Below are 27421 nucleotides of genomic sequence, written 5' to 3' on the forward strand. Positions count from 1 at the left end.
TTTAGTGGTAGTGGTCCTGTGCCAAATTTTAAAATTTCGTAAGTATTTTCTTTTAATCATATTTCATTCTTGGTGCTGTTGTGCACTATTTAGTTGCAGTATATGAGATGCTACACAAAATGGCAGGCTGAACAGTCTGTATATAAGCTCTAGGTTAGGTTTGAGCAGACCCTGTTACCAATAGCTATATATCCAGTCTAATTCCTCTAACTTAATTTGCATTTACATACATTTGATTTAAGGGTATTTTCTTTTGTTATGTGAAATTAGTAGATTGTAAAATATTTATATTTTCACTAGACATCCTTTACTGCTTACATAATTTCAACAATCTTGCCCTTCTAGTAGAGGCATTTGAAGAAAGACTTCAAAGATAAGATTTCAGAATTCATCCATCTGTAGTATGATAACACCAGAATCAGAATTTTAAATACACTGTTGAATGATATAATAGATAAAAGTCACAATGCACAAATAAATTTTCTAGAGTGGTATTTAATTAGGATATTATTTATGTCCTTTTCTCTGATGATTGAAGCATGTAGAAGATTTGTACAGAACAAATCAATTTAAACTACAACTGTATATTATATTGCACTTAGAAAAAATTTGTGGCATTTATGACTAAAAACTGTTTCCTTTCTAATATCAGTTATCAATATTTAGAAAAATTTAGATACGTTTAATGTTAAAGTAATACTGAAATTGCATATAAAGTAATACCAAAAATTTCAAGGTAGGTAGCATATGAGTTTTCATTTCTCTAACAAATCCTGAGTTTCTTGAATACTTTTATTGTGATGATTATTCACTTCTGAGATGAATAGAGCCATAGATGCATATTCATGGATTTTGCACTATACTGTTTTATAAAATCTCCTAATGTTTTTCATTTATTCTGCACAGGCTCCATCATCACCTTCTTCACCCATAGCTAATGAACCAAAATATGAGAAGCGCTGGCTAGACACTTTATCAGTTCCTCTGTCGATGGCTCGAATCTCGAGGTACAAAACTGGAACAGATAAATTAAGGTTTGTGATCTAAGAGGGGAGGCACTGGGTTAGTTAGCTGTACATAGTGTTTTGCTGTGGATTGTTGGCTTTATAAGAATTGGGTGGAGATATGAAATTCTTATTAAAAACTATGCAGTTCATCTTTTCCTAAGATTAAGGGCAGGCATGGTGATTACCAAAGTTAAGATAAAGCTCTTACAAATATGTTTCTATAATCTGTTGTGTCTTGGAAATTCAGTTAGCATCAGCAGCTAGTACGAAGGTTGATCCTGGCGTTACTTGAATTAATTTTGAAGCTACTACATTTCCTTCTGTATCACTAATAGGATAGTCCTATATTCCCCAATTCTAATATTGTCAATTAACTCTCCTTTTTTATTATAAATGATAACACAGTGCACAATCATCATGCCTGTGCTATCATGTCATATAGATATATTTGTATCACTGTCATACAGAAACTCATACTAATGAGATTTTGGCAAAGTACATGGTACAAAATATTGTATTTTTGATCATATAATGTTTTTGCATCTCAGAGACATAACTATTGATTCATGAAGTAACTGTGGAATAGGATGTCAGAGGCTATTTTACTGGGCTTCAGGAAAGATGAAAGCAAAAGTGAAGTTTAATAAACATTCAATAAATAATATGCTTGAGAAAAGTTTAACACATCCCAGCATACAAAAGCTTTTTCTGCAAACCATTCTGTGGTACAGCTGACTCAAATCTATCAGTAATTGTAGGCCAAGCAGTCCACAGTTCTCCATATATATCAGAACAGGAGTTCATTCACTGTCGTTATTTTCCATGGTCTTTATCAGTTGCCCTATGTTTATTTGCCTTTAGTACATATTAATGAGATAATTGGAATCTCTAGTGAAGCATCAAGGCACAGGTCACCTGCTAGCAGGAGGCACCAGTAATTCATGCGAATACCTTTCTTGATCTGTACCAGATTTTTTACCTGTTTCCTAAAAATGACCTGAAAAGCATTATTTTTCTAGTAGGATAGATATGCTGCTTTAACTTATAGCAATTCATCTTCTAAGGCAGTTGGCAGCAGCCTTCCTGGACTTTTGCATCACAGGTGAATAATAATAAATTGTCAAGAAAAGTTCTTCCACAGACTTTGTTTGAACTCCTCTTTTACATAGTGTCTCATCACTTCCTTCACTGCTTTCTTTCTCCCTACTTCAACTGACAAGTTTATGCTGTCCAGCCTTGTCCAATCTATCACAGACCTCCAACCATTCAAGACTTAGAAGTTCTGTGAATTAAGTAAACAAGTCTCAGTGTTCACGTTTAGGTGTCAACTTATCATCAGTGTTCTAGAATCCAAGGGATAAATGGAAGAGGACAGAACATTTAAAAACTCTGATTTCAGTTGTCACTCTGATAGTTTGAAGCACTTTCTCTCCTGTGCTGTGCACTTTACACATTAGATGGGGAAATCCCAAGGGATTCCAGTTCCCACAACAGTAGCTTGTGTATTTTGAGAATTCTGTGAAGTAAAACATCTTCAGACCCTTCACTGGGTCTGGCTAAGATGGAACTAATTTTTTTTATAGTACTCCATGTGGTGCTGTTTTTGGCTTGTGACTAAAGCAATGTTAATAGCACACCAGTATTTTGGTTGTTGCTGAGCAGGGCTCACATACCCTCAAGGCTTTTTCTTATTCTGTTTTTTATTCTGTTTTTTTATTCTGTTTCTTTTTCTTATTCTCTTTTTCTTATTCTGCTCCTACACAGTGAATAGGCCCAGGGGTAGGCAAGAATTTGAGAGGAGGCACAAGCAGGGCCAGTGACTCAGACTGACCAAAGAGATATTCCATGCTGTGTAACATCTTTGCTCAGCAATAAAAACCAAGCAGAGAGGGCTTGGGGGGAGCTAGTCATCTCTCAGAGACTGACAGGACATCATTTTGCTTGTGAGAGATAGTGAGTGTTTGCCTTTGCATCATTTGTTTTGTTGTAATTTAGTTAGTTGGGTTTTTTCCCTCTTCCATTTGCTTATTAAACTACTTTTATTTCTGTTTGTGAGGTTTTTTGCTCTTCTTATTCTCTCTGCTGTGCCTCTGGAGAGGGCTGGGGCAGCAAATGGCAGTGTGGATGCTTGGCTGCTGGCCCAAGATCAACCCATCACACATATATTTTCCTTGTAAGATTTGAGGAACTTAGTGGTTTCAGTTTTAGTCTTGGAGAGACATATTCTCTTGTGATGTATCTCGCTCCCATATATATTTAGTATATATATCACTCCTTAATTACTAGTGGGTTTCTTTATCACTGTTGTATACACTTGGAAGGAAGATGATATAATTCCATACAGCATTCTGCCATCCCATGATACTTTACTTCTAAAGTAAGTGCCCCTTGCTTGTTTTGGTGAACCAACAAAAACAGCTATATGAACATGAAAGGAATACTGCCTTGAGGTTAACTGTGGATGAGATGTTTCCCATATTCTTACTAAAGGTGTTTGTTTTTGCCTGAGGGACACCAGACTGCTCTTACCATGTACTCTGAAATGCATGTACATATTTTTACTCTTATCCCACTTATATCCTTTTTTACATTTCCCCATGTTCATACATGCATAACATCCAACACTTGTCTTCAGTAATTGCTCTCTAAAATCAAATTATCTGCTTTGCTTGAAATAAAACTGTACTATGTACAGTATCTGTAAATCCAACTTCTCTAGATAAAAATCACACTTTCAACCGTATCTTCACATCTTTGTTCCCTTTTACATTGCAGCCATCAGTCTAAAGCCATTAGAGTGAGTCCAAATTCATTCCCCTGAATGGATCACAGATCTTTCTGACCAATTTCCTAATTTTGCCATACCCTGAATATTTACTTGGAGTCTATTCGCATACATGGGTTGACAGCATGCCTGTTTTTCCCATACTGCATGAGTCCACGAGTCTGTCATACTTGTAACTTTTTGTCTCCCTCATGTTCTTTTTCATAACTGTGGTTTTTTGCAATGCTTCATTATGTTTAATCCACTCAATTACTGCAGTTGGTCTTGCAAAGGTGCTCTGGCATCAGAATAGCCAGATTACTTTTTAAGTCAGTGTTGTTGAATTATTGGAACTATCATCTGTAATTTCACATACACAGCTGTGTGCCTTCTCCTCAGATAGACGAGCTGTATGAAACATCTTTTTCCCTTCTTCCTACTTGAATTAAGTTCAAAGAGATCTGTACAATTCTTTGTCTCAAAAAATTACCTATACTCCATAGGCTTTTGACATAACTTTTTAACTATGCGAAACATTATGGCTTTTGAAGGGTTATTAAAGATTGTCTATCCACTCAGAGGAAAAGCACACTCTCCTTTCATCAATCCTTCTTTTTCCTGATATAAAAACGTCTTTTTCAGCTGTGGAATTCTTGCAGTTGGCTACAGCAGAACTTCCCGTACTTTTGTTAGCATACTCTGATTTTTAAAAATATATAGTATTGTTTAGCCTGTGTATAGTACCTGTAAGTCCAACTACTCTTGCTGTTCTGATATGGTAAACTGTTATCTGCCAGTGTGGATAGTTCCTCTGACCTCATTCACTTTAGTTCTCCCTGATGTTCAAGATTGTTTCATATTTTTAGCATTCTTTTTCTGGTAGTGTAAGTAACATTCATACAACCTTAGATAAAGGAAAAACTTGTCTGTCCTAAGGTTGGGCAGAGTCAGGTATTTTACTGAAGGCCCTATTTTTTTTGCCTTTCTTATAAAAAAAGACAAAATATTGCAACGTATAGCATGTCAGCATCTTGCTCAATATTAGTTTTTTAATTAGAAATACCTTACATACCTAGAGTTGTCTGTTAGACTGTAGTATACGTCTTGTGTGCCTTAGATCAAATCTAGTCTAGTCTAATCAGATTAGGCTGTATTATTTCCTTTGTGCTTAAACTGTGTAATTTAAATTCTTCCATACTTCAGCTGAGTTTTCTGGTAACTTTGCCAAAAAAAAGGCATACTTTCAGCATACTCTTGTGTCATGAGATGGCCAAAATCACATGTATCTGTTTGATTCTTATTCTTTTTTCATTTGAAGAGAAAGGAGTTGACTTTGCCTTTTCATTTGAAATCATCATGACTTTTTATTGTATTTTTCCCAGGAAGTCTTTAGACTGTGACTTAATGACATAAGAATATTTTTTTCATATATTTTAAATTCTATTAACACCATATGTATTAACAGAAACAAGAGAGAATGGGATAGATATTTTTCTTCCTTATGAAGGAATGACTGAAAATACTGCACAATGGGAGTGTGAAATATGTTTATTAATACCACAAAACAAAAGCAAAAAAATTTCCTCAGAATATTTTAAAGGAAAGATAAGAAACATAGTAGATGTCATTCCTCCTCTCAATGAAAGAGTAAACATTGTATTAACTACTGAAATCACCTTGAATGAGTGTATTTCACATTGTTGATATGATTGGAGTCTATCTGAATATATTTATATATGCAACATGCTAATTGGCCTTTTTGATTACTTAGAAATTTCATAACTTTTTTATTTGATTGCCTTTATAATATAGCACTACTGCTTCTGTTATTCTACCCTTCTCGTCAATCCATCAAGGTAATTTTTCTCTGTAAGAAGTAAGGTAGTATAAATGTAGTGAGAATGTGTGAATACTGTGAATATTCTTAATTGCTAGTTGGCAACGGACACCTTTTTTGACTGTTGAGGACAGAATTGGTCAATAAATGAGATGTAAGTTAAACAGAGAAATAATGAGATCAGTATGTTTTTCTCACCCTAAGGAATTTGTGGTTCATATTATGGTTTGGGTTGGGTTTGGGTTTTTTTTTTTTTTTTTGATAGAAAATTAAAGATAGGTAGTCTTTTAGAAGGTGGAGAACATAGTTCATTTGCTGTAGTCTTTCATCTTTGTTACAGAATTGTTATTTGTAAAAATGCACATAACTATTTTTAGTCCTTACAGGAGATACTGGTAGTACTGTATAATAATTTTTATACAATGTATGGACTGGAGCTTGGAGTGAAGATACAAGAGCTATAACATCTTGAACATTATGAGTTTAGAGACTGAAGAAAAAATGCTTATTTAGAATATGCAAGATTGAAGTGGTGAGTGGAATGGGAGTAGTTCAGGCCCAGTAGCTATGAGCCCATGCATCTATGATCCCAATTACAAAACAACTTAATTAGATTTAGGTGTTATTTTCTATTTCTTGGCATTCTGACCATTGCAATTACTACAGAGTATCATGTATTTTTAAATTTTTTTAATGCTTTCACTGGTTTCTCAACAGATACTTTCTGAAGAATTGTATTTTCCATTTAACATTTCAGCAAGTTAACAAAATGCCTTTAATTAGATAAATCAATTGAAAACTAAGAAATTAAATAAACTGTTTTGAAAAAGATCTAGGAATTAAGCATAATCTTGCTGAGGCACTATTACTGCAACCCTAGGGTATTTTACCATGTCCCACAGCCGTAGGGAGGAGGAGAGAAGATCCAGCAGGCAGGAATTGTGCAGCAAGATTGATTTTTTAAATTATTTTACAAACTCTTTCATAGACTTTTTTCTTCATAGTCTAATTGGACAAAGGATCAGCCACCCCTTGGGGTGATTGGCTAAAATCCTAAAACATCCATTGACAAAATATTTTTCTACTGTACTATAAACAAGGCTTTTCAAGGCTGCAGGGGTTTGGTTGTTTACATAACTCTGCCACCTCTTCTGTGAGAGAGAAAGTATCTCACGGGCTTAGAAAATAGCAAGAAAATCCTTGCTAGCAGCATTTTTGTATCCACAAGTTACAAAACCTGATTGAGCAAAAACCTCACAGTTTTCTGACATATCTGTTAGAAAATATCTGTAGAAGCATAAACGTCCGTGTTAGCTCAGTTATCTTATTTGGTTGCTGTAAGTGTAATGAAAATAAACCAGTTACAATACTGAAAGCAAAATGTTTCTCCAAAAAACACAAACATAAAATGAAATCCAAGTTTATGTTTAATGCTTTGATATCTTCTGAGCTTCATCGTTTCTGTTAATAGTCCAGTTATATGTGGACATTTAAACATTCTGTAAGATACGAGGTTCTATGACATTTACAATACAAAATCCCATTACTTTCACCATGACATTTCAAAGAGATTAAGTAATTCAGATGATTCTTTTTGGAGAATTTCCACTCAGATCTACCCATAGTCCATAAAATTTCAGTTTATGTAGAAATTCTAGCAAGAGGGCCATATAGTACTATAAACAAGTCACAAGAAAATGTTGTAACAAAAACAATACAAACTAACTCAAACATCAAAAAGTCATACAAACAGGAAGCAATACTGGTTCAGAACCTGGGAGGATGCAAAGCTGATCAAATCAGTCTGTCTGTATCAGCATGGTAGTAAACTTAAGATAAAAGATGTGCTATCAAACATAGATCTAGATTTTTATAGAAATATCTATATGATAAAATAGCTATATAAGTCTAAGAGAGATGGTTTCACATGCCACAGATACTAAAAAAATAAAAAAAAAAATGTTCTGCTGAAATTCATAGACTCTAGTAAAGTAAAAATTCGGCTTTTCCCATTTCAGCCGGCACTGAAAATACTTTTTATCTTAGAAAAGTCTTTGGATTTAACAGCTCTATTGTAGCAAACTGCCTGAATGGAAAAATTTCCTTACGAATATTAATTAATAGTGTTTGTTTAAAAGTGTCAATGTCAAGAAGAGAACTTAAAGTCTACAATGCTCATCTGTTATTCTGACTGCCATTCTCACAAAGATAGTGGTTTTTTTATTAAAAGGAATTAATGTTGTAAACAAACTCCAGAAGAGACTAGGAATGCAGGTCTAATCATTGTTCACCATGAAAGTGAGACAGAGACACTGAGTATGGAAAATGGTGCCTCATGCTCCTTAGCAGAAATGATTGAAGGAAACAAAGTTATAAATAGGGATACAAAACTGAAAATAAGAAATGTGAGGGCAGTGCAACACAAATTTCTAGTATCTAGGAAAGGCAAATATTCATTTCTGGTTCTAGTTGCAGTAGTCAGTAGCATAAATGCAGTAATAAAAGAGGTAGGAGCTTCCCTCTCTGTGTTTTAAAATGGTCTTGGGGCCTCAGGAAAAAAAAACAAAACAACAAAACAAAAAAATCCAAACCAACAAACAAAATAAAAAGTCTACAGCAACTTTATAGCATCTTGAGACCTTTCAAACTTACTACTTGGTGTTAAATGGAAAGCCCCTCCTTGTCAGCTAACAGGAATAGGTGCTTTGTTGTGTCTCTTTTTTCTTTTCTGTGTTTTGAGGAAATGGCAGAGAGAATGTAGTATTTATTTTGTCGTGAATTCCAATGCCATCCTGGTGCTTGCTTTGATTGTTTCACTCAAAACAAAACCCTCAGCATTTATTTTGTTAAGCTTTTATTTTTAGTTTGGATATTTGTTTTTACATGCAGTCCTTGTACACTATGCTTTTCAGAACACAGCATAGTACATAGAACAATATCAATATATTATGGGATCTTCAGAGAGAAACTATTATAACTGAAAGCAAGAAATAATCATAGTAAAGCTGATTAAGATTCAGGGCAAAACCACTGTGTTACTACCATAGATTTCATGACTGGCATCTTTAAACTTTGAAAAGCCCAGGCTGTTTCTTATCCTGTGTCATTTACACTGAACTACTTTCTGGTAAAACCGCCTTCCTGCCCAAGTCAGCACAGTGGGGACAGCAGTGCCCCAAAGGTCTCAGTCTCATGTGCCAGGTAATATGGCACATCACTGGCACATCAGAAGCGTTGGACCAGCTCCTGGGAAAAGATGTCCTGGTGTAAGTCTGCTGGAGCAAGGGAGCAGCTCTGCAGGAAGGGCTTGGTAATCTTGGCAGACACCCCACTGAGCAGGCGTCAGCTGCGCACATGTTCACTGATGAAGTCCCATACAAGGGGCTGCATCAGCAATAACATACTTAACACGTCAAGGGAAATGGTTATTCTCATCTATTCTCATCTATTCACATCTATTTGTATTCCTGAGGCCACATCTGAGGTAGCTCCCTCTGTGGCCAGTTTTATTCTTCCGGTAGAAAAGATTTGTATTTTAAGAAAGTTAGTGAGGAGCCTGGACTAGAGGACTTGCAGAATCCCCCACACCCTATTTGATTCTGTGCAAATATCCTGTTAATAAAGTGTTAGATCTCTAGATGAACACTGATTCTTATTAGCTGTTTTGTAATTGATCAACGTATTTTAATAAGATAAAAAACAATAGGAATTTTAAGTGTAATCCACACTATCACCAGCACCATGTTTCAAATGATAAAAATATTGGGTAATTTTTATAATAAAATTATTTTTTAATTTTGATTGCCTGTTTTGGTTGCATCAGTTGTTAACTGAGCAGTTCCATTCTGTGATCTTTCATCAGCCATTTGTGTAAAGTCATGCCATTGGGATAAGGCATTCACGTCTTTGTGTGTCTGCTGAAGCTGAGATAGTATCTAGGCACCCTGTGGTTCCATGGAGAGCATTGCTTGGCTCTCTTAAATGCTCTGGACTGTCCTCTTGCTGTGTAAGGATTCTAGCATCTTAGCTTTGATATTTGAGCTGGATATCTAAGCTGGGCATTGTGAATGGCTTCTCTTTGCAGCATTAAATTAAGTCTGTTTCCAGGCTCCACTGTGTATCAATGCATAAGGTCTGACAGATTCTCACTGTCTCACTAGGATGTTGAAAATATCATACCATAAGTCATTTCATTGCAGCACTGTTGGGATCTTTGTCAGAACCTTAGGTAAAAAGAACAATATGCTTGGAAGGTGATTATTAGACTCAGTTTACTTGAAGACAATAAAATAAATTTTTTTTAATCTTTTCTTTCTGAAGAGGTGAAAGAGATTTACTGAAATGAAACTGACACAGAATTGTGCCATTGCCATCAGGTTTTAGTAGTTACCATGATTATTCAATCATGAAAGAAAAACTGGCAATCATCTGATACATATTTAAGTATTTAGGCCAAGCATGTTAATTTTTGCAAATAGCAAGTGTAATGCTTTACAACTCCTTTAAAAGCAAAGCATCTCATATTTATCTATTCAGATAATTTGTCTTATTTATATTGTGTAGGATGGGTAGTTTATATTACCTTTTCTGGCAAATATATAGTGTTCAGTATTCATGTTCACCATCAAACTCCCTACAAATGACAAAGGTTAGGTTAATAACTTTTTCATTAAATCAGGAATGAATAACTGCCCATTAACCTCTATGTGCCGTTTTGAATGTTGTCATATATCATAAATTAAGCAGTAGAGGACTTCACCTTAGATCAGAGAACCCCAGGAAGACTCAGCAACTTCATAGAGCAGTATTCTTGATTCAGTAGTTGGCTTTCTTCTAGGTTAGTACCAGAAATGAAGCAATATAGTATATAAGTATAAATATCTAATTTACAGATGTAGAAGGTAGCGGTTATATTCTCCATGTTATGTACAAAAAACCTCATATGCACAATCATTAAGATAATTATAATTGTCTTTCACAATAGTATATAACTAAAATCTAATTCTCCTGGCAATCATAGGTATTTAAATAATCTGAGTAGCTTTTTGAAGTTTAGTTACTGGAACTATTGTGTGTCACTTTTTTTAAATTTAGACCAGTGTACTTCCATGCCACTACTTAATGAGCTTTTGTTGTTCTTACTGGAAAATATTAAGAGTTAAAAAAACATATCCCACCAGCATCCAGATGCAGGGGATTTCAGAGGTACATACACAGTGCCTAACTTACTGCAGATAGGAAAGGAAAGCATTGGCATTTGCAGAATAAAGTTGCTATAAACACGTAAAAGTTTCATTAAAAGTTAATAAAATGCAGTTGCGCACAAGCCTGTGCCAATGCTGTTTTGAGAAAACTATTTAAGGAAAACTTTTTAAAGAAGCTTCTAAGAACATTTTTCAAATTGCTATGTCATAAAAGAGCTTAAAATAAATATTGATTTGAAGGAAACATAGAAAAGTATAGGAATCCAAGAAATGAAAGCTAGGGAAGACAGTGCTTTGAATCTTCGTACATTCCTAGTAAATTAAGCCAAAATGCAATAAAGAAAATCAGCATTCTGGTTTTAAAAAAACCTGTGTTTTTTCTAAAAGACCTGGTGCACATTTCCTGAATACACTACCTTAAGTTCAATAATTATGAACATAATATGTATACCCAGGGGAAGTAAATGATCATCAGCACATGTGTATACTGGTACAGATAAAGTACTTACTGTATCTGTTGCCCTTGGTACTGCCCTATAATCCTTGGTTTTGTTGCCTTTCTATTGATTAGTAAATTAAACGCTCAAAAACTTGTAAAAAGGCATAAAAATCATTTGAACACTGATAAATATTGGGCAGTTTCAGAAAACTGACGTATCTTCCTTTACGGATATATTTCTTCTTACTGCAGATCTAATGCATTTGAAGTGCTGGCACTCGATGGAGTTAGTACTGGGATACTTCAGTTTTATACAGCCCAGGAGAGTGCTGACTGGCTGAGAGCAATGTCAACTAACATCAGTGATTTGACACTTCAAAATGTATGTTACTTTCTGCATATTTTCTTGTTTATGCTATTGTAAAAGTATTTCTAGTTTTCAAAGGGTAAAAAACAATTCACATTTAAGATACAATATATAAAATGCTTGTGTATGGGGAGGAAAAGGAGAAAGGAAAAAGCAGGGAGAGGTTGCCTAATCAAAAATATCAAGTTTTCAAGGCACGCAGTGTTAGCGTAGAAGAGAGAGCAGTAGAGAATCACATTACATTTATCATTTTAAAGACTTTTAGGATGAAATATTTATCCATACTGGTCATTTCACAGAGATTTAGATGTGACAAAATATTTCATTTCTACATTTTTGTAATTAAACTGTGCTTGAAATTAGCATTTGTTGATTTTGAAATAAGCATGTGAAAATTCTGTAGCTAGTGAAGTATGATTTACAGAGGCTTTCTGGGAGACAATGTTACATCTCTAAGTTGTCTAAGAGTTGATTTATTTAAGGTCACATTATTCCATCTCACGTCATTATTCCATAGTATAAAGATGCCTATGCTATTTTAAGTTATTCCTGTAAATTAATAAGTAACAATTGCCTTTGCAAGAAGAAGTATTAACTAATCCCTGGAGAAACAAAAAATTACTATTTGGATAGCACATTTATTATTCCAACAAAGAGCAGCTAAAAATATAATAGTTGATAAATAAATAATAAATTTAAATATAATAATTTATAATTACAGAATTAACCAAAAAGTTAAATAGGGAATCCAATAATGTACAATTTTGAAAATATATTTGTCTTTAAGAAATGGTAAAATTCACTGATGAAAATACAATAGCACAGCTGTCCCTGAAAGAATTGCCTGTGCAGGTTTTAATCTTTTTTTCTCTAGATGTGTTGAGTCTGTAACTTCTTTCATAAATTTTAATTTAGTAGCCTGACTTTAATTTATGCTTTGTACTCTAAATAAACTGTTTCTTAGGTCTCGAGATTATATTATGTAGAATTTGTATTAAATTTCAACATAAATCTTTGGTTAAAACAGAATTAAAATTTAATTTATTTTTCTAGTCTTCAAAAGTTACATGAATCACGTTTGATCATAATAGTTCATTTATTCCATTAATTCTTTTAAAATATTGAATTGCTTAACCAATCTCTTTGACAAAATGAAAGGTTTTTGCCTATGACTTATTCTTTATAAATACTCTGTATTTAGTGACTCACATCATGTACAGAGTATTATTATTTGATAATTCTAAGAAAGTGTATGGTAATATTTCTAGAGCAATTCCAGTTCATAGTTACTAAGCCTTTTTTTTCTTTATAGAGAAATTCACTGAATGAAAACCACTCCAAGGATATAAGTGAATAAGAATAAAAATAAATGCAGGCAGCTTTTATTAGTCATATGGTGCTAGTCTGTTTTTTTCTGAAGGACTGTGTGCAGTAACTATGTGTCCTGACATAGTCTCTTCACTGTGCTGCGACCTGTCAGCAGCAATATTTAATTATAAACTAAGTGCTTTCATTAGTCTTCTCCACTCTCTATTAACAGTGAATTCTGCCAACAAAGTAGTCCATCTGGTGTTCATATAACTGGCTGCTCCAAGGAGGGGTCTGAGAAACAACAGTCGTGATGAATATCCATGTTTCATGTCCATAGTGAGTTACAAAGTAAACTCTATGCAGCTCATATGAGAAGCATGTAAACTTCTTTGTTTGGACAGTAGCTTTACAGTTTTTGTCAGGTGTGCAGCCTGTGGAACAACTGGAAAGGTGTGTCCAGAGAATTATTGTAATTATTGATCATCAGAAGGGGAGATGCAGTAGTCAGTGAGAATCCCTTTTGTTGCAAACTGGTTTTAAAACAAGGATTGTGAGGCTGGAGTACAGCAGAAGGCTGGAGAGCTCACTGCCTCTGGGCAGCCAGAAAACAAACCACTGTCCACAGTGCTTAGGGAAGGGACTTTGAATTAGGCTTCTTGAAAGTCCATTTGGAATGCTTTTTATTACCTTAGTCCTATCATTTGAAAAAAATTATTCTTTTCTTATCATACCTCTGACACTGACATTAGGGAATGGATCTGTAATTCCTTCAGAGCTTCTTTCTGTTCCTGCACTTCTCCTCTTCTGTGGAGTGTCTCCCCATTCTCCAGGAGTGAAGATAATCACTACTGATTCAAAAATTGTTTCAGAGAATTCCTTATCTGGTTATGGGTTATTTTCATGAGTACTTGCTGACTCTAAGTTCAGTTGCTTCTCCAAATATTTAAACTATTGATTTCCTATTCTGTCCTGTGCCATCATGTCTGTATGGAAATTTCTTACTAGATACATGGTCACAATGGATTTTCTTGCTAATAACTTTTGGAATAATGTCAGCATCCTTACCTGAGCTATTACTAGGTTTTTAAGCAATACTTAGCATTATTCATGTTTTACTTTCACATGTTTTTACATTTTCTTTTGCTGGTACTTGTTTCATGACTTTAGCAACTTTTCTTGCACTTTAGTCATTCTTACTTAAACTGTGCCTATTTGTGCTACTCTTATATACATTCTTGTCCTACATATTTGCATAATATTTTGAATAATTTATTTTAGAATTTTAGTTCTTAAAGAGCTCCTAATAGGGATATTTTTTGTACAGTGCACGCAATCTTTCCTGTATCACTTTACCCAGATATACTTCATTTTTTTTATTTTACCCTAGTACAGTCATGTTCAGCAGCTCTTTGTCAGATCTCCTGCTGATGCTAGGAGACAGTCCTAATGTAGGTAGTGCAAAAATAGCTCTGCCATAATGTGACACTTCTGCTAATGTCAGACTACTCTTTTGAAGTACTGAAACATCTAACTTCTATACAAAGGCAAGCTCTCTGGAGATCAAGTGTATAGGAGGAGTCATCTTTCAACAGTGAAGATGTGAGAAGTTGTCACTGCATAGGAATGCTACCCCTGTATGATAGCATATTTACAGAGTGCTACTTGATAGATGAGAAATAATGGTTCTGGTACCAGCCTGGAGTTAGTTCTTAAACGACAGAGGAGGCCAGGGAATGCTGCAACATGGAGAAAAATGTAAGGGTGTCTTTTCAGCCCTCATTGCTGATACATGCTTTGTGTGCTGAGCTCAGAAAATCTCCTAGTAACAGTCAGCTTTACAAACAACATGCATTTACTTTTATTTCTGAGGACCCTTGCCCCAGATTATTCGTCTCTCTGTTCATATTCTGGTTTTCTGTTTTTTTCACATACTTTTCTACCTGCATGGAACTACCCTATCATCTTCCTTTGTGATTAATCCCCATTTTAAATGTTCTCAAAGCTCTTTACGTTTACCTTTGGCAGAAATAAATATAGGTGAATGAGCACCTCACATTTATTTCTTCATACACCTCTTTTCTCACAGATGGAGGTGCAGTTGAAAAAACTGAGGGAAGAGGGATAACAGAAACTGGCAGTGAATTTTCCATGATGAAATAAGAAGCACAGGAAACAAGTTAATCTACATGTGCTTCTTACTGCTGCTGTTCTTAATTTCTTCAGATGAAGGGTTCTTTGCAGTCTGAAGTGACAATGCCATGATGGTGATAATTTTTTAGGAGAAAGGTCTTTGGGATAATTTATATTTCTCTCCCCATTTTTCACCATTCAGATTGACAACTATGAGATATGTGTGGCTTTTCTCATGGATCTTAATTATTTTCTTTGAAATATAGCATTGAACATAAATTTAGTCATAATCAGTAGAAGCACCTAAAGGTAATTCTGTCAGTTCATTTACATTATAGAGATTTGTTTCTTATATTTATAACTTTCTCAAGATTTTGTGTTTTTTCCTAGTGTACTCTAAAGATGTTACTTTAAAAAAAAATATAAATAAATGAGTAGGTCATAAGCAGGTAAGAGAACAAGTTATGATGCACTTGTTCCACTTTAAACATTATTTATGATTTTTATAAATCATTCCAGCAGTTTCATTGTTCATTCATCCAGTTCATGGTAGAAACCTAAAATTTTATATTAAAGTAAAATAAATTATTAGTACAGATGACATTTATGCCCATGACAGCTTTCTTAATTGCAAATGTCATAGTCTGTAAACCTTCTCTTTTATTTTTTCATGTAAACATTGCAGTCATGTGAAATTTCTGTTGTAATAGAGATTTTTGAAATATGAGCTTTGAACATACATAAAAAAAAGAAACGAAAGAAGATTGAGAAGGTCTTGCTTTCTTTACACCGCAGAATGTGGGGTACATGTAGATGGAAACAAAATCCTTGTATGTAAGAAGCAGTATACAAATTTGACTGCCTCAATGATTGTACAAACAGTTCTATTCCCAGGGTGAGAATGCATAATATTTCTTCACTGCTGCTTTTTGTTCTTTTAAGTGCAAAAATTTCCAGTTCAAAGTATCACAGTTCAAACTGTAGAGGTTGTAAAGGGAAGTCAGTAAGGATAGGAACCACATCCCCTAAGCTTAGCCAAGCAATAAGCAGTCACATAGGATACCAATACAGCTAGGAAAAAAATAGGTGCCTGTCAAGATCCTTCACTCTCACTGTTTTCTGAAAAGAGAATATAGGTATATTATATGTGAGATAAATCCCAGCCTGGGTGGTATTTAGATTTAGGTAAATGGTTTGGAATCATTTCTGTTCCTGCTCTGTATGTATCCATTTAGAACGGAGTATAGGAATTACAATCTGCTTAATGGTTCCTTTCCCAAGTTGCCTGCAGTCTTTGCAGACCCAGGTTTTTGTTTTAGTTCCCCTGCTGTCTCCAGCTCCCATTTCTATGCTGCAGTGCTGAGAGCTCATGCGCTGCCAGCAAGGTAAATGTATGCCATTTGTATTCCTGTCTGTCTGCACCAGCTGTGGAGGCATGTGAAGGGCACACATGGTGCTGGGTGAAGTGAGGAGTTTGTACTTCTCTCTCCTCAGCCCCATGACATTGGGATGTAATATGATATAGAAGCAGATCTTTCCTCTCCCCACAGATACATCGGGGCTGCAGCCATCCTGCTTTGAATAGGGAATTGGTGTCTGTGCAGCGAACAGCTGCAGAGTCCAAAGCGTTCTTCCCTATCGTCCTTACCAATGAGAAGCTGAGCTGGTTATGAGGATGCTCTTCGGAATACCATCATGGTGCAGTAAACCTGCATGGCCAGTCTGACACACATTTTTCCAGGCACATCTGAACCCATTTACTTGCACTGGCTTGTGCTATAGTAATCTTGTTATTGAGCATGGTTTTGGACTCTTGAAAAGAAATTATGTTTTCTCTGTGTGTAACATTGCTTTTATATAGTTACTTTGTGTATGTTTTTGTGTCTGAAGCACAGGAGAAAGGTTGGACCTGCATATGGGCAGGGTGTATCAGCATTTTTACTGACATTGAAGTATTCCAGGTGTCTTTTCATTAAGACCTGCACAACTGCTCCAGCAGGATTAAGCCCACCCCCAAATCAGACTGGTGAGGTCTGCTTCCTTCTGCAATGCTGAGCATGTCATCAATTTGTTTTAACCAAGTTACAGAGGGAGGTTCTTGAGTTCTGGCTGATTTGTTACTGCTGGGGCCCCGAGGGCACCAAGAATCTCAGCCATCTCTTCTCCCAGCTTTCCTTCAGGCCAGCTCCGGCACAGTGCAGCCCTGCAGTCAGGGACCGGGCTGAGGAAGGCACACCTGTGTGCATGACCTGTGAGGAGCCTTGCTGGGGCCCCGGTCTCCACTCAGCCGCTGAATTTCAGTTCCATCCCCGTCTTTGCTCCATGCCTGTGCTAAGCTGCAGGTGCCAGCACCTGCAGGCTGTGACCCACCTCTGTTGTGGTAGACCCTGCTCCTCCTCTAGGGTGGCAGGGAGCTGGTAGGGCCACTCCAAGAGCCTAGCAGGATCTCTCAACACACTGTCCAAGGTGACAGCCAGGCCTGGCAGATGCCCCAGGCTCCCAGCAGCTTGGCCACCTCAACCTTAGACCTTCAGTCACTCCCAGCTGTCTGACCCACCAGCACACCTGCACTGTTTGACTGCACAATTCAGTTCCAAAAGGTTGCAAAAGTAATTGTGTGAGGTAGAAGAGCCCTGATCGCCCATGATAGGTTAGGCCTGACAAGAGCTCCTACAGCCCTGAGCATTGCTTTCACCCTCTGTCCCTACAGTCTAGACTCCTGTTGTTATCCTACCCCTCCACACTGCTTTTTGTCTTAGGGCCATTTTGTTTATGATCATAGATACTTCACGTTGGGCAGGACAATGACTTGTTATTGTTATCTGTTAGGTGCAAGTGTGTGTGTGTATATAAATCCTAACACAAAGCCATACAGGTGTACTGGGTCTGGCTGGGATGGCGGTAGCTTTCTTCATAGCAGCAGGTGCTGTGTTTTGTATCTGTGGCTAGAACAGCATTAATAACACACCAGTGTATTGGTTGGTGCTGAACAGTGCTTGCACAGGATGAAGGCTTTGACTTTTTCTCACTCTGACACCCCTCACCCACCTCAGCAAAGGATGACCAAAGAATTAGGAAGGGACATGGTTGGGACAGCTGACTGAAAGTGGGCAAAAAGATATTCCATACCACTGTGCTCAGCAATAGAAGTGACGTAGTGGACAAAGGAGGTGTGGGTGTGTCTTCCAAGATGGCTGTTGCTTGGAGCCTGCTTGTGGGAGGCAGAGAGTGATTGCATTTATGTCATTTGTTTTTTCCTTGTTTCTTTCACTTAAGCTCTCTTTATTTTGACTCAGAATTTTTCTTGCTTTTGCTTTTCCTATTCTCTCACCCTTCCTGCTTGTTGAGGGAAGGGAGTGAGGAGCTATGTGGGTGCTCAGCTACTGGCCAGAGTCAACCCACAACAGTCAATGGCATCACCATTTTTACTGAGTTACATCCACAGATTCCATCTTACAAATCGGGTATGCCCAGGATACAAGAAATAGCCCTGGATTTCTTCTGCTCATTTCCTATGGCAGTTGTAGATTTCCCTGTGCCTAGGTGTAGAGTTTTGGTCTTCCATCACAAACCTTTCATTTCTAGTAAAACAGGCTTTTTTGACAACAAGGTCCTTTGGAAGTACTCTAGGACAGTTTTCAGCTTACACCTAGCATATAGGGAAGTCTGGTTTTCCACTCTAATCTATTTCTTTCTAGATTCTTATCTACACTTAACAATATTGCACTTTAAAGAAATGTTACACTTTAAAGAAGAGAATATATGTCAGTGTTGTCCCCCACTCATCTATGCAAACTATGACTGCCAGAAAAAAGTCAAAATGAACAAAACTCTTCATTATCTAAACAAAGAGGAAAAACTTTGTCTTGGAGGGTAAACTAAAAGGAAAGCCGATGCAATTTTCCTTTCATCTTTAAATACATCTTATAGTCTATTGTTATCATTACACAAGGACTTAATTGCAGAACTCATTTAAGAATCTGCTTAAGCAGTTGTTTAACTGGGACCTCAGTGAGATGTCTACAGTGTAGTATAATATTTTCACTCAGACTGGCAAAGTTAAATTCATAAATGCAAATCTTTATGAGGTATTTAAGGAAAAATATGATAAAAGGCTTTTGTCTTTCAAATACTTGTTTTTTTTAATTCACTGTAATAGTAAAAATCTAGTATTTAAGCACTGAATGGTATCATTTCTTAAAAATATAATTTGGAAGTATTAATATAGTATTCAATAACTAAGTTAATCAATGCTAATTGCACCACAGAAACTCTTCAGCATATTAATAACTCTGTGTGTTCTTCCATCTCTCTTTTATAGATGAAAATGGCAAATAAATGCTGTTCTCCCTCTGACCAGGTAAGATTTCCATTATATTATACATTTCTTTTAATTTTTGTGATTACATTGTTGGAAAATTTGTAGAGGTTGCGTATACTCATCTAGTCAGTTTTAAAATTCTAAAGTTTTCTATGGTTTGAAATTCTGAAATTACCTACTCAATACAGGAGATTCTTAATATGCATAATAATACACAGTAATAAGTAGAATCATCCACTGTAAACCTAAAAAGTGGATTAGATGGAGCCATGAAATACATGGGAGGGGAACAATGGAACTCCCAACCAGGTCTTGGAAAGCACAGTCTACGTTTGCATGTAACACTGCAGCAGTGTGTCTGTTAACTCCCAGTTTACATCACATATGGTGCACACATAGCCAAGGGGTGTATTCCAGATGCAGTCTGTTTTGCATGTACCATGCTATGCAGAATGCATTTGCCATGTGTGTTTTTCTGTGACTTTTGGAGCTCAGGACCCTGATGGTACATTTCTTCTACTCCAATTAGACCAATGTCCTGAAGACCCAGATGAATTTACTGGACTGGGAAGTATTCTTACTTCTTGCAGCATTGCAAAGAGGGTTTTTTTGTTTACTTTGTAAAATACAATAGCATTTTCCAGGCTAATTTGTTAATTCTGGAAAGTACTTTGAAGTTTGTATTACAAAACTAATGGGTTTCACTTAACATCTGTTTTCATTGCATCAGGCTGGAATTGAATCATTACTGAAGAACAGAGACTCCAGTCCCACCTCTTTTCAAAAATTCTAGGCTTGTAGATTATAAAGGTGAAAAATAGATGTCTTATAGTGTTTTGCTGCAGAAATTAAAATTTTTTACAGAAGTCAAAGATCGAGTCAAAAAATTCTTCATATCAGGATCAAATAAATATTTATTAGCTTGACATATTATATACTCTTTCACACATCACTAGTTTGTCATCTTATTTGTAAAATGTACTTGGACATGTATAGACTTTTCTCGAAGTTACTAAAAGTATTCAAGCATTAACAGTTTCTTAAAACAGGAAACTGTTTTCTTATATTTGCGTTAATCCTTTTAAAAAATATACCTCAAAACCCACCACAGACTTTAATTCTGTGTGTAGAACATAATCAAATTACCCCTAAAACTAAAATGAATTCCTATTCCATAAAGGAAGTGAGTATTTAGTGTTCACTGGAAGTCTCTTCCAACACCTTGCTAGTGGATGGACTGCGAGATGGGTGATGGGAGAGTAAAGTCCCTCCCACTGTAAGTAAAGATCAGATTTGTGAGCACTTCTGGAACCTGAACATACATAAGTCTATGGGACCTGATTAAATGCATCACAGAGTCCTGAGAGAATTGGCTGATGCAGTTGCCAGGCCACTCTCCATGGTATTTGGAAAGTCATAGAATTCAGGTGAAGCCCCTGGTGAGTGGTAGAAGAGAAATATTGCACTCATTTTTAAAACAGATAGAAAAGAGGACCCCAGGAACTACTGACCTGTCAGCCTCATCTCTGTTCCTGGGAAGATCATGGAACAGATCCTCCTAGAAGCTGTGATAAGGCACTTGAAGGGCAGAGAGGACTTAGGGAACAGAAAGCCAGCTTTGTCCTGTGCTGCATCAAAAGTATAGAGGCCAGGAGGTCAGGGCAGGTGATTCTGCCCCTCTGCTCTGCTCTTGTGAGACCCCTCCAGCTCTGCATCTAGCCCTGGAGCTCCCAAATTAAGAAGGATGTAGACCAGCTCTAACAGGTCCAGAGGAAGGCCACAAAGAGGATCAGAGGGATGGAACATCTCTGCTATGAGAAGAGACTGAGGAAGCTTTGGCTGTTCAGCCTGGAAAAGGGAATACTCCAGGGTGACCTTTTTGCAGCCTTTCAGTACTTAAAGGGGGACTATAAAAATGATTGGGACAAACCTTTTAGCAGGATCTATTGTGATAGGACAATGGGTAATAATTTTAACCTGAAAGAGTACTGATTTAGATTAGCCATAAAGAAGAAGTTGGGTTTTTTTACATTAAGGGTGTTAAAGCACTGGCAAAGGTTGCCCAGAGGGGTGGTGGATGCCACATCCCTGGAAACATTCAAGGTCAGGTTAGTTGAGCTCTGAGCAATCCAATCTAGTTGAAGATGTGCCTGTTTTTGCAATGGGGTTGACCTCCAAGGCATTTAAAGCTCCCTTCCAACCCAGAGTGTTCTGTAATTCTGTGATTTAATTACTCTCTTTGCCATGTCTTTTAATTATTAATTAAACCAATATGAAAAATAGGTGATTATGAATGCCAAGGGAAAAGGTGTTTGATTTGGATATCTTTTGTTGGATGTCTGCGAGTACTTTAGTAACTGTTTACCGCAAGTACTTTAGTAACTACTCAAAGATTTTTTCTTATCAGTTTGGGCACACATAATGAGTTCAGTTGAAAAAAGGACAACATACTCTTCCTCAATTCTTAAAAAATTTTGGGGAGAGTCATACAACTAGATATATATCATTAGATACACAATTTGATTTCCTAAATAAACAGGCTAGTCTCCATAAACTGCCTAAATAATCAGTGCAGAAACTTACTCTGTTCCAGAGAGCTGTTCAAATGTGAAACTCGGTATCAGTGTTTTAACCATCCTTTATAGGAGCCACTTTTGCTGGCTTGACTTGTCTCTTAGCCTACCATCTAAAGTAGGTGCCTAAAGTAAGAGAGTGCAAATCTATCCCACTTTTTCTATTCCAGGTATGAAAAGAAGAGACAATACATTTAGGACCTTAATTTCAGAAGCTGAAAGTTTAAGGTAGAACTGACAGCAACAAACTTGTTGTTGTTCTCTGCCAAAAAATGAGGGAAAAAAAAAAAGTATAATGAATTTGGGCAGTTCAAGTAAACAAAATTAGAGAACATAAAAATATTAAAGGAGCAAATGTGAACAACTCAGACTTTATATGTCCTGTGAAAATTGGCTTTAAAAACAATCAAAATGGGAATTTCTCAGATAAATATATCACAAAGGCATCATATAAAACTTGGCAATGATAACTGAAAGCAGAAGAGGACTTGTTCTGTCCTAGATTAATGGAGCCTATTAGTGTCAGTTACATAATGTTTGTACAGACCTGAATAGCTCTTATTAATGCAATTGATTTAAAATTTAGAGAAAGGATAACCTTAAGAGATTGAAGGTCACTTGAAGGACTGCCTTGAAGTAAAATTGATGATAGCTGCAAATTTATCTTTCCTTTTGAGCATGGACATTCCTGAAGAATTAAACAGGTCCTTAGAGCTTCATTACTGTATTACCTGCTGTGAGTTTTCTTCATTGCTTTTAGAGTACAACTTTATAAAGGGAGAAGGTTGGATGTGAATAGGTTTCATTCAGATTCTGTTTATCACAGGCCATTAACAAACTAGGATTCAGGGTCATCAAGAACATAAAAAATTACTTCATAAACCTGGCTTTTTTTTTTGTTATTCATATTGCTTCTGACTGGTTTCACTGCAAACGGAATCTGCAGACGTGATGAATTCTGTATGCATTTAAATAAAGAATATGGCAAAGAAGTAAGATATTGGTTCTTGGGTCTAAACCAGCTGTATTTATGGGTCTCTTTGCCAAAAGATGGCAAACAAACATGGTGTGATTCTTGGCCTGTGCAGGGCTGTAATTTGGACTTTGATGATTCTTGGGGATCCCTTCCAACTCAGAATAGTCTATTTTTCTCTGATTCTGTGACTTTGCCCTGCATCTGTGGTCCAAAGTTAGAGGTATTAGGCAAGGTAGTAGAAGTTGTAATTATTATTGGTATGTTTATACTGTTAAAATAAACAGTACCGGTTCATGAATTTAATTGGTATGGTCTGGCTACTTCCACACTGTTAACTTCCTTTTACCCACCAAAGCTAAAATCCCAGACTGTGGAAATTGTTTGGCAAGTTCTAGTTATACCAGGACATGTCACGACAGCTCCAAGTCAAGGACTACAAGATTTTAGGAAATATTCAGGGTCATATGAATTTGAAAGGATTAAATAAGTAGCACTGCTGAAGCTTGGGTTCCAAGTGTCTATGTAACCTGTGTCAATGATGAAACACACAGCATCTATGCATCATAACTTTTGATTTTGCTTGATATAATTTATTATAATACTCTAGAGAATTGAAAGTACTAGATTCTTTGCTAGATTTGGGATTCAATTTTCCAAAAATACGTACTGTTGGATTGATATTTATTTTTTATATCTAAATATTTGAAAAGGGCAAACATTATGATTGCTTATTGAGTAAAGAAGGAGAAGTTGGACAATTAGAGACTAGTCAATTTGACTTCAATCTCCATAAACAAATTTGAAATAAATAAACAAAATACCTGTGTGGAGCAGAAAGATGACAAATGACTTCCCTGAATAATTTGTCAATAATAAATAGTGATAACCAATCTAATTTTCTCTTGTGATCATGCAATATATTGTATGGATGTGTGACAGGAGGTTGCCACAACATAGCTTGATTCCAGCAAGGCTTTTGACAACTTTCGACATTAAAATATTTTAAACAAGTATTACACAGATTTGGTTGTAGAGATTTTGTTGGATAATCCAATATCAGGTATGGATGGTTCACTTTGAAAACTGATATATTGACTGGAAGCACTGATGAGGTCTGATCTGGATCCAGTTCCCTTGAATTCTGCCTTTATGGTGCATTAGCGAAAGTAAGCCTACTAATTTTGCAGACATTAAGCTTTAAAATACCATGTTAGACATAGGATGATCTTGTCATATTGAAGTATGAGTCTGAAAAACAGGGTTGAAGCCGATTAGGACATGGTGTATATGCAAGAATAATTAAGTATATGTAAAAGACTGGGAAAAACTGAAGAGGTTGTTACTGGAAAATGCTTGATGGTTATCTGGGGGTGTAAATTCTTCTAGGAAGGTTTAATTCATCCACCACTGTCTTACTAGAACTCAGAGATGTCCCTAATTCAGAAGCCAGTCAGATAGAGATAATATGAAAAACAACAGGTTTGTTTTTATGAATTATTACTATGGTTTATTATTACAGTTTATGATTACATTAGCCTGTTGTAATCAGATACAGGGTTGACCAACAGAGACCCCAAAAACTTGCATTCTTTTGGTTTACCTTATATTCCTCTTTTCCACCCTTTTCCCCCTCACAAATAAGGAATTCACCCACACTTTACTGCATCTCCATTGACTTTTATTTTTTCCAAATTTTACATGCTTATTTGGTTATTTCAGCCTGTGATACCAGCACAACTGTCTGTAAGTCAGTCCCCTTTTTCATTATCTTTTGACATTCTTCATCCATTATTTACTTTCTTTTAGCATATTTCTCCTTCTGGTTTACCCCCTTTTTGCTGTTTACCCCCTTGCTGGCTTCAGCTACCAGCCAACTCCTCCTTTCACATCGTGAGCAATGTCCAGCAGTATCTCACAGTTACCTTGTCAGTTTAACATCAGGCCAGGCTGGCTGCTTACCTGCATGCCAGAACAACCATGTCTGTTCAGTGGCTTTTGAGCAAGGCAGGTACTGTGGGCTGTACCTAAGTCAGCTACTGCAAGACATGCTAAGCGTTCCTGTTGCTGTAAGGCCTTGGCAGCAATACTACCTCTGATTTTGTGCACTATGTTTCCAAAAAGGTATTGACCAGAGGTTTTCTGTGACCTTTGTGGACAGGTTGAAGAAAATACAGAGGCAGAGGTATGAAAGAAATGTTCAGTAAAGATAACTTTGTGCTCAGAGAATAACACACAAAAAAAAAAAAAGCAGCAAAGAATGATGCCACACAAGCTACATATCCTTGTTTGTGGATTTTTGCTCCATTTGTGAACTGAGTATGTTTTTTTAACTCTTCCAGTGTAAGGTCAAAATCACTTGAGTCTTTAGTGGATAGGGCAAAATAAAGTCTTTAATTGTGATTACAGCAAGAGTGATTCACGTTTGACATGAGAAACAAAGTGCTAGAATAGCTTATTGAGAGAAAATAGGAAGCCTCCATTAGAAGAGGTGCTGCAAACATTAAGGATGCATTTTTTAGAAACAAAATAGGTATCATGGAGAAGGTAGAGTACTAAGTTTATCAGAAGCCTCTTTTCTACTCTGTGTTTGATAATTATAGGAACGTAATTCTAAATAAAAAACTTTTCAAATATTGAGGGTTTTCTCATTGTTCCTCATAGCAGAATGGCTGCTGAAAGCACACCATGAACATATTTGCCTGGCTTCATCCTGCAGCCTAAAAGAAACCCTGCACCTACTCTTGAAAGATCAGTTTATCTTCTTTTTTCTTTTCTCAAAATAGAGAAAAAAGTTTTTTAAAATATAACATAGCAATAAAATTACTTTATCCTAATGGTTAGTCTGAAAAAGTTAGATTCTTGAAGACTATAATTCTACAACTTACACCTGTAGAAAGGGAGCAGGACTAAATTCCTTTAAGCATAAAGAGGCCACATAGAGATGGAATTGAGATCTTCCTTGGTAATTTTTTAAACTTTGTTTATATGGGAGGACAGTTTTTCAATTCCTAACAAAATTGTCTTGATTTGCTTCAGAGACTTCTTCTGGGACCTCAGATCCTCAATTGAAAAAACTTACTCTAACAGAAGAAGTACCACTTAAAAACACTTAAACTTTTTTAACCTCTAGTCAGCTAATACGCTGTGAGGTAAATATGCTCTGTGAGCTAAATAGCTATAGTTTGAAATGGTTTCTTCTTTATTTTCTGCTTGTTATTATTGTTGTAATATTGCTAAAACACAAAGCAGACATATAAGACAAAAAAAAGACAGTTGTGAAGGATGTGAGTTTTCCATTTTTATCTAGATTGGTTAGTTCCTGCTGCACAAGTAGTGCTAGTGATCTACTATACTATAAGAATGCATAACCAGCAAGGAAACTTACTGGTGGTAGCTGTCTTCATGAGAGGGTTTTGTGCTTTGGATCTCAGTTTGAACAAGAAGGCTATAATGAGTAAAGGTGAGAGACATCAGGTCCAACTTACCAGCCTCCTTGTTAAAACAAGCAAACAAAGAGTAAAAACTATTATCGCTACCCAAAAGGACTTGTAACCTATATTTTGCCCAGGCAGACAATGCCTGGGAAGACGTATTAATTCAGATACATACCTATCTTCATAGTTCCCTTCAGCATAGTGTGGATATGTTGCTATTTTTGGTGTTCAAACTGTGCCCAGCTTGGAGTTATAAATTTCATTCTTGAACTAAAGCACATAGAACACTTGAGTGTCATAATTTCTAAGTTCTCATATCGTTTGCTCTCTAGTAGCCATTTAGGCATAACTGAATGTAACTGATATACAGTGGAAACCATTAATGTAATGTATCAAAACTGACAGCATTCCAATTTTTTTTTATTTTTAGTTAAACTTTATGTATGTGTGGGGACTGCTTGCCCCCCCTCACACTCCTGCCCCAATTGCCCTACTCTTCAAAATAGGCCATCTACCACTTGTTTTGGAAAAGACCCAAAAAAATGACTTAAGGTACCTCAAGATATACTTCTCTTCGCATTCCTGATTTGTTATAGCTCCATTGTGCCTCATAGTATGACACTGGTTCTCGCAGGTCAAGCTGGTGTCTCTTGTAGATTCTTATCCCACTTTAATTACATAAGTGTATCTGTCTGTTCTGATGTGTCATACATAGAGATCTACTTGATTTTCTTTCTTCAGTTCCCCCAAGTGTTTTGCATCATTTACTTTTCATAAGTATTTAACTGAAAGTACTATATACAAAAGGTACTGACTGTTTTATTAAATTTAACATGTTATATTTCCAGTCATTGCAGTATCTGGATACTTTATTGCTGTAGGAAAACAATAAGTCCAAATAAGAACTTTCATTTATCTGCTATGATTGGATTACATTTTGTTAGTGACTTGTTTTATCTCATTGTAATGAGTGCCATTGCTCATTTTCTTCTTACAGGAGCTTTTGGAGAGTGTATTAGAGCATGTTAGAAACTTAATAATATATAAATGATGTATGG

General features: G+C 36.1%; 1 protein-coding gene across 1 annotated transcript in view; it reads left to right on the forward strand.

Annotated features, from left to right (window-relative positions):
• The window catches only part of SNTG2 (syntrophin gamma 2), a 139105-nt gene that overhangs the window by 70090 nt on the left and 41594 nt on the right, over nt 1–27421 (forward strand). Inside the window, exons 9-11 of the mRNA XM_008641850.2 lie at nt 907–1034; nt 11504–11633; nt 19381–19419. Coding sequence (XP_008640072.1) covers nt 907–1034; nt 11504–11633; nt 19381–19419 — 297 coding nt within the window. The remainder of the gene's footprint in view (nt 1–906; nt 1035–11503; nt 11634–19380; nt 19420–27421) is intronic.

The sequence above is a fragment of the Corvus brachyrhynchos genome, unplaced genomic scaffold (genome assembly GCF_000691975.1).
Source record: "Corvus brachyrhynchos isolate BGI_N302 unplaced genomic scaffold, ASM69197v1 scaffold116, whole genome shotgun sequence".
Lineage (NCBI taxonomy): Eukaryota > Metazoa > Chordata > Aves > Passeriformes > Corvidae > Corvus > Corvus brachyrhynchos.